Source organism: Neofelis nebulosa, chromosome 2 (assembly GCF_028018385.1).
Source record: "Neofelis nebulosa isolate mNeoNeb1 chromosome 2, mNeoNeb1.pri, whole genome shotgun sequence".
Lineage (NCBI taxonomy): Eukaryota > Metazoa > Chordata > Mammalia > Carnivora > Felidae > Neofelis > Neofelis nebulosa.
Window position 1 is genome coordinate 222,122,944 of NC_080783.1, and position 8,258 is coordinate 222,131,201.

At 65.5% G+C, this 8,258-nt stretch overlaps 1 protein-coding gene across 1 annotated transcript; it reads left to right on the forward strand.

The window, feature by feature from the left end:
- Positions 1-409: 409 nt before the first annotated feature.
- TNFRSF4 (TNF receptor superfamily member 4) lies at positions 410-7,436 on the forward strand. The gene is made up of 7 exons (XM_058719496.1): positions 410-2,750; positions 4,838-4,960; positions 5,405-5,506; positions 5,894-5,960; positions 6,597-6,793; positions 6,963-7,067; positions 7,153-7,436. Exons 1-7 carry the CDS (start codon positions 2,603-2,605, stop codon positions 7,221-7,223), a joined length of 813 nt encoding a protein of 270 aa, XP_058575479.1. The 5' UTR covers positions 410-2,602; the 3' UTR covers positions 7,224-7,436.
- The last annotated feature ends 822 nt before the right edge of the window (positions 7,437-8,258 follow it).

Here is an 8,258-nt window from a genome sequence, read left to right on the forward strand (position 1 = left end):
GGGGTCCCCATGGTGGCCAGGCCCACGTGGGTGCATCAGCAGCAAGCAGGTGTGTGACACTTGGAGGTGTGGGCTGAGCTGGTGGGGGGGGTCGGCTCGGCCCACAGGATGGCGGTGGATCGAGCGGGTGACATACAGTTAGTTGTCTGTGCTCCACGGGCCGCTGTGGACCGATGCGGATACATGGGCCAGGTGTGCAGGGCCTCAGGCGGTGGAGGCCGGCGCCGCCGGAGAGGGGAGCACTGCCCACCAGACCCCCGGGTTGTTCCCTCACCCTCAGAGGCTCCGGTTTGTTTTTGTCAATTTAAGAAAAGGTTTTTCTCACCACCTGTGGGAGACGGCGTGCACGCACACACACACACACACACACGCGCGCGCGCGCGCGCGCGTGCACATGCACGCACACCCGGCCGTCTGGAGGCCCTGATCCCCTTCCCTGTGTGGACCCCGTCTCACTTGGCAGGCGTGGCGAAGGCTGACCCTGAGTGGCCCCCTGCCCGCTGGGAGAGCTGCCTCTGCCTCCACCCCAGCCGCTGTGGGCCGTGGCCGCCTCCCTGGCAGCCTTGCCCCGCAGAGCCCAGGAGGAATTTCCCACAGACGGGCCGGGGGAGCTCAGCTTCCTTACCTGTTTTTCTCGGGGAGGGGGATTTCCAGCTCCTACCCCGCTCTCGTCCCATCCCCAAGCGAGGCCCCCTGCCTGAAACTTTTTAAAGTAACTGTTGAATGGTTAATTTCATCTCACGGTTGTGATTTGAAAGGTACAAAAATGACACAGTAGAGCGTCCCCTTCCTCGAGGGGTGTAAGAGAAAATGCACACGTATGCACACGTTCGTCTGGTGTGCGCACATGCGTGTGCCTGTGTCCTTCCCCCTTGACCCACCACAGAGTTCCTGCACACGGGCCTTCCCCGCCTGCCCTGGATCCACCCAGATCTGTGTCTGAGGGCGCCACGCGCTCCGTAGGATCACACTGGGTCGTTCCAGTCTTTACTGCTGCCTTGGTGCCGTGGGGGCACCCTAAGCCCAGGGTGGGTGTGGGGCAGGGTGGGGAGAGCCTGATGTGGCCTCTAAAGTTCGTGGGGAGGCGGAGTTGGCCCCGCCAGCAGACGGCACACAGAGTCCTGCTGGCCTCCACCCGGCCGGGGAGTCGGAGTGGGTGCTGATGGTTTGCTTTCACAGGACTCCCCACCCCCACCCCAAAGAAGTACCTGGGTGTTCACACACGTCCCGGCACGTGAGGCCGGTGACACACACATGTGCCCGCGCACGGACACGGGTTCGCACGTGCTCTTGGGCACACTGCCCCCAGGATGCAGCTGCAGGCGTTTGGTCCGTGGGGCCGTCCGAACACAGCACCATGCATGGGGCAGCTTAAACAGCGGTCCTGGGGCCCCGGTCAAGTGTGGGCAGGGCTGCTCTCTCCTGAGGCCTCTCTCCTTGGTGGCAGATGCCGCCTTCTCCTTTGTCCTCGCCAGGCAAAGAGACCCTCCCTCCCTCAAGGTGGGAAGAGACTCTCCTGGGGTCTCTCCCAAAAGGACCACGGTCCTGTGGGGTCAGGGCCCAGCCCTCTGACCCCGTCTAGCCCTAACCACGCCCCTAGAGGCCCCATCTCCAAACACTGCCACGTTGGGGGTTGGCTTCAGCACGTGGGGACACAGTTCAGTCCCTGACACTTGCGGTGTTCAGACACGCTCAGCCTCACGCACACTCTCCCACACCAGCACCCCCCTGCGTCCGCACCTGCCTGCTTGCCACACTGCTCCACACCTGCACGCGCTCTCCCACGTGCTCCCACGGGTGCACGCTTGCTCTGAGCTAGTTCTGGGCACTTGTGCCAGGGACCGTGCTCTGGAGGCGGGAGCACTCCTTTTCTTCCCCCTGAGCTGGTGCCCAGTCATGGGTCCAGATGGTGAAGGGCCTGTCTCCCGACCCAGTGTGCTGCCTCAGTTCACCCGTGTCCTCTGTGCACACTTTTGCTGAGGGGGTGAAGACTGGCGTGAATGTGGCCTTTTGTGTGTGTGTGGGGGGGGGGGGGTAGGAATAGCCAGCCGCCTGTCCCCCCGGAGGGGCCGACCCTGCCCTGTACAGGGAGAGTGGGTGCCCAGAAGGAGCGGGCTTTGGAGGGGTTCTGAGACCAACCCTCCTCCAAGTGGCTTGAGTGGGCAGAGCAGGGCAGGAAGGCATCCAGGGTGCCCCGCTTCCCTGGTGAGATGGGAGCCAGAGGGGTCCCGTGTCGGGGGGCGGGGGTGGGTGTAGACCGGATGGGCCTGGCAGGGGCCAGGGGGCTGTGGGGCCGCACTTTGGCCCCGGGGTCTGTCTGCATGCTGCAGGAGGGGTCTGGGCTGGTGCCCAGCTGCCAGCTGGCTGAGTGTGAGGTTAGTAGGTGTCGTTGAGGGGATGGGGACCGGGCCCCGGGGCAGAAGAGAAGCCCACATCCCAGACAGGCTGCCTTCCTGCCACCAGCCCGGGTCAGGGGTCGCCAGCCCTTCCTGGGCCTCCTTCCTCCTGGTCCCCTCCTCCTCCCTCCCTCCCCACCCCTCCCCCGCAGCCCTTATAGCCACATCCTGCAAGGAAAAACCCCAGACTCCTGCACCGGGCAGAGATGAGGGTGGCTGTGGGGGCTCAGCGGCCCAGGGCGCCTCACTCAGCTGTCCAGCTCCTGGGGCTTGTGCTGGGCACCGCGGCCGCGCTCCACTGTGTCGGGAACACCTACCCCAAAGACGGCAGGTGCTGTAGCGAGTGCCCACCAGGTGAGTGGTCTGGCCACAGAACTGGGGAGGGGTGCCTGTGGGGGCATGGGGATGAGGTACGTGGGGAGAGGGGACATGGAGACCTGGGACATGGGGACACGGGGACAAGGGCCATGGGGATGGAGACAGGGATCGGGGAGGGGGAAAGGGGGACAGGGACATGGGGACAAGGGGACAAGGACCATAGGGATGGAGGCATGGGGATCGGGGAGGGGGAAAGGGACACAGGGACATGGGGACAAGGGGACAAGGGCCATAGGGATGGAGACACGGGGAAAGGGACACAGGGACATGGGGACAAGGGGACAAGGGCCACAGGGATGGAGGCATGGGGATCGGGGAGGGGGAAAGGGACACAGGGACATGGGGACAAGGGGACAAGGGCCGTAGGGATGGAGACACGGGGAAAGGGACACAGGGACATGGGGACAAGGGGACAAGGGCCATAGGGATGGAGACACGGGGATCGGGGAGGGGGGAAGGGGGACAGGGACATGGGGACAAGGGGACAAGGGCCATAGGAATGGAGGCATGGGGATCGGGGAGGGGGAAAGGGACATGGGGACATGGGGACAAGGGGACAAGGGCCATAGGGATGGAGACACGGGGAAAGGGACACAGGGACATGGGGACAAGGGGACAAGGGCCATAGGGATGGAGGCATGGGGATCGGGGAGGGGGGAAGGGGGACAGGGACATGGGGACAAGAGGACAACGGCCATAGGGATGGAGGCATGGGGATCGGGGAGGGGGAAAGGGACACAGGGACATGGGGACAAGGGGACAAGGGCCATAGGGATGGAGACACGGGGAAAGGGACACAGGGACATGGGGACAAGGGGACAAGGGCCATAGGGATGGAGGCATGGGGATCGGGGAGGGGGAAAGGGGGACAGGGACATGGGGACAAGGGGACAAGGGCCATAGGGATGGAGGCATGGGGATCGGGGAGGGGGAAAGGGACACAGGGACATGGGGACAAGGGGACAAGGGCCATAGGGATGGAGACACGGGGAAAGGGACACAGGGACATGGGGACAAGGGGACAAGGGCCATAGGGATGGAGACACGGGGAAAGGGACACAGGGACATGGGGACAAGAGGACAAGGGCCACAGGGATGGAGGCATGGGGATCGGGGAGGGGGAAAGGGACACAGGGACATGGGGACAAGGGGACAAGGGCCGTAGGGATGGAGACACGGGGAAAGGGACACAGGGACATGGGGACAAGGGGACAAGGGCCATAGGGATGGAGACACGGGGATCGGGGAGGGGGGAAGGGGGACAGGGACATGGGGACAAGGGGACAAGGGCCATAGGAATGGAGGCATGGGGATCGGGGAGGGGGAAAGGGACATGGGGACATGGGGACAAGGGGACAAGGGCCATAGGGATGGAGACACGGGGAAAGGGACACAGGGACATGGGGACAAGGGGACAAGGGCCATAGGGATGGAGGCATGGGGATCGGGGAGGGGGGAAGGGACACAGGGACATGGGGACAAGGGGACAAGGGCCATAGGGATGGAGACACGGGGAAAGGGACACAGGGACATGGGGACAAGGGGACAAGGGCCATAGGGATGGAGGCATGGGGATCGGGGAGGGGGAAAGGGGGACAGGGACATGGGGACAAGGGGACAAGGGGACAAGGGCCATAGGGATGGAGACACGGGGAAAGGGACACAGGGACATGGGGACAAGGGGACAAGGGCCATAGGGATGGAGGCATGGGGATCGGGGAGGGGGGAAGGGGGACAGGGACATGGGGACAAGAGGACAAGGGCCATAGGGATGGAGGCATGGGGATCGGGGAGGGGGAAAGGGACACAGGGACATGGGGACAAGGGGACAAGGGCCATAGGGATGGAGGCATGGGGAGAGGGGGACAGGGACATGGGGACAAGGGACATGGGAATGGGAGACATGAGGTGAGGAATGGGGAGAGAGAGATAGAAACACGGGGGCCTGGGACACGGGGATGTGCAGATGGGGTCCTGGGACACAGGTGTCACGGACTAGGGGACTCGGGACAGTGGCCCGGCCAGAGGCTGGGCAGGTTGAGTCCACCCTCCTCATCCTGCAGGTTATGGGATGGAGAGTCGCTGCAGCAGTGACCAGGACACCAAGTGCCTCCAGTGCGCGTCCGGCTTCTACAATGAGGCCGTGAACTACGAGCCTTGCAAGCCCTGCACACAGTGCAACCAGAGTGAGCGCCACCCCGGCCCTGGCCCCTGGCCCCCCACCTGCGTCCCGTCGCCCCGCCCAGTGCTCTCGTGCGGCCCCCAGCGCCACAGAAACAAACCCCAAACCACAATGGGGCTGCCACACCACGGAGGTCCCCAAGGAGAACCTTCCTCCTCCCAGGGGGGCTGAGGCCACGCGGAGTCAGGGAGGAGCATGTGCCTGCCAGGTGGCCTTTGGGGTGACGAGACCTGGATCCCAAGGGCCACGTAGGGTCCTGGTACAGGCCTGAGGGAAGGTGGGAAGGGAGGCTGCCGTGGCCACCGGATGCCCTAGGGGCCAGAGGAATATGGCCTCCAGGGGCTGTGTGTGGGGCTGCTGGTCCGGGGACCCTCGGCTTCTGTCCTCCGGCCTCTCTGCATCCCTGCCAGCTGTGCCTGCCTCACCTGACCCCCCCCCCCCCCCCCAGGAAGTGGGAGCGAGCCCAAGCAGAGATGCACACCCACGCAGGACACCGTCTGCCGCTGCAGGCCAGGCACTGAGCCCCAGGACGGTTACGATCGTGGAGTCGGTGAGCCCGGAGTGGGGGGGGCAGTGTGTGCGGTGAGCCCCGGGCGGGGTGGGGGGCAGTGTGTGTGTGAGAGGCCAGGGTCACGTGCCTGGGGGGGGCCTCAGGAGCTGTAAAAGAAGCATGTCTTCCATATCGCACGCTCTCACTTCCCCTGTACCCCCATCCCAGTCCTGCCACCACGTTCCTTTCCCCCAACAGACAGGTGCCCAGAAGGGGGTGGGGCGGGGCACCGGGTCCTGGCCAGTGGGTGGATGTGGGCAGGGAGGAGCTTCCGGAGGGCACGGTAGGTGAGCGCCTAGCCCTCCAGGACCAGCCCCCAGTGGCTGCAGCGTCCAGGTCCCTGAGGTGGCAGGGGATGGACTGAGATTGTCCTTGTCTTTGTTGCAGACTGTGCCCCATGCCCACCGGGATATTTCTCCCCAGGCGATGACCAGGCTTGCAAGCCCTGGACCAAGTGAGTGTCCTGGGGGCCTGGGGATCAAGGGGCCAGGCCTGGGAGCAGGAAGCTGGCGGCTGGGGGTGGGGTGCTCCTGGCTCCTGCTGCCCTGACAAATGGCCCGGTCCCCTCATGACTCCTGCTCCTCATGGCCCATGACCCTGGCCCCACCATGGCCCCTGCCTGCCCGCTCAGCCCCGCGTCCAGCCTCCTCCACCAGCCTGGCTGCTGGGCCGGAGTGAGGAGTGTGTGAGACTCTTTCCCAGGCCCTGGGAGTTTATGAGACCAGTCAGTTGTAGCTGGGGGCTCCGTGGTGGGGGCAGGAAGAGACGAACAAGCTGGTGGTGTGAGAGGGCAAGACTGGGCTGGAGCCGGCTGGGAGGAGACTGTGGGGAGCAGAGGGAGGGGACATGGGGAGTGAGGGTGTGAGCAGGTGGCCTTGGAGACCCTGCAGGGTGTGAGGCCCCCCGGGGGGGGGTGAGGGGCCCGGGCAGGTCTTTGGCGGCCCACACAGTGATCCAGTGTGGGTCCCCAGCTGCTCCCCACATCCCCCGGTCCTGTCTCGGTGCTGGGCCCATCCCGTCGGTCTGGCAGGAGGCAGGGGAGGTGGTGGTACAGACCTATGGCCTGATCCACACCCCCTGCCCTTCTCAGCTGCACCTTGGCGGGAAAGCGCACGCTGCGGCCGGCCAGCCAAGGCTCAGATGCCGTGTGTGAGGACAGGAGCCCCCCAGCCACCACGCCTTGGGAGACCCAGGGCCCCCCAGTCCGGCCCCCTACCACCCAGCCCACCACAGCCTGGCCTAGGACCTCACAGGAGCCCTTCACACCCCCTGCAGAGCCCCCCAGGGGTAAGGGGGCCTGGCCTTGCCCCAGCAGGGCCCTCCCCCCAGTCCAAAAAAGAAGGGGGCTGGGGGAGGATGGGGTAGAGACGCCCTCTGCCCTCATTGGGGTCCTCCTGGGGCAGGTGGACTGCTTCCTCTGGTGGCCCCAACCTCAGCAGGCCCCGCCTCCCCACAGGTCCCCAGCTGGCCGCTGTCCTGGGCCTGGGCCTGGGCCTGCTTGCCCCGGTGGCGGCCGCACTGGCCCTGCTCCTGCACCACAGAGCCTGGCGGCTACCCCCCGGTGAGTGCGCAGTGTGTCCCCAGCCCAGACGGCTTCCCGAAGGGGTGGGGCCGTTGCCCACCTCCCCCCCTCTCCTCCTCCCCAGGTGGAAATAGCTTCCGGACCCCCATCCAAGAGGAGCATGCCGATGCCAACTCCACCCTGGCCAAGATCTGAGCGGCCAGGCCAGGGGCCCAGAGGGTCTGCTAGACATTGAGGGGCCGTGGGGCACCCCCAAGCACGGGCCGCCACATCCCACCTTCCCACCACCCACCCTGCCACCCTGCGCCGTTTTAGGTGCTCCTGGGCTGACACCCAGGGCTCTGCTATGTATGCTGTGCATACTCCCCGCCCAGGGTGGTGCCCCCCCCCCCCCCCAATAAACGACACTGGCACATGTGGTCTCTGACCGGGCACTGGTGGTCTGGGGGCTGCACACGTGCGGTGGGGGGGGGGGGAGGGGGGGGCTGGGGCTGTGCCCACCTCTGGCTGGAGAGGGGGCTCAAGCCGACTGCTCAGAGACCCCAGGACCCCTGCCCTCATCCTTCTCTGGGCACATCCCAGCACCTGTGGTGGGACGTGGAGGCCTAAATGAGCGTCCTGGGGGTGGGGTTTGGACAACCCAGCAGCTTGTGGGGGGAATTCAGGAGCTGCTCCCCCCCAGACCCTAAACCTGGGTGAGTGGGCCCGAGGCCCCCCCAGTGCTAATGGGAGCAAGTAGGAGGCCTGAGGGCCTGGTCCCCAAGGGCACTTTTGAGAGCGACCCTTCGGGTTTATGTGTTCCCCTGAAGGAGAGAGCTCTTTCTCGAGGCCTCTCAAACCCCCTGCCCTGCCAGACCTGCGAGTGGGTCCGCGCAGCAGCACTTTGGGAAACGAGAGGCTTCTGGCGGGGCGGACTGCACGGCGGCCAGCTGTCCAAATGCCCATCGACGGCACAGTCCCACTGACCTCAGCGTGCCTTCCAGGACCATGGGGCCCTCCCGCTGGGGCGCCAGGCCACAGAGCGAATGTCCTTCATGGCTGCGGGGCATCCCGCAGCCAGCAGGTGACTCTGAGCCCTGGTTTTGGCAGAGCCTCAGCTCTGGCCACCAACCCTCCTTGTTTCCTGGGCCATCTTTCTCCCCAAGGTCGCCCCAAAGGCCTGTTCAGCCTGTCTTCAAATCTCCTAGTGCTCCCGCCCTGGCCCGAACACCGCCAAGGGGAGACAGGGCC

Bases quoted from the DNA above. Each gene is read 5' to 3' on its own strand.
- TNFRSF4 (XM_058719496.1), top strand. From the start codon at position 2,603: ATGAGGGTGGCTGTGGGGGCTCAGCGGCCCAGGGCGCCTCACTCAGCT. The intron at 2,751-4,837 runs GTGAGTGGTCTG...CTCATCCTGCAG, and splicing joins CTGTAGCGAGTGCCCACCAG to GTTATGGGATGGAGAGTCGC. The intron at 4,961-5,404 runs GTGAGCGCCACC...CCCCCCCCCCAG, and splicing joins CTGCACACAGTGCAACCAGA to GAAGTGGGAGCGAGCCCAAG.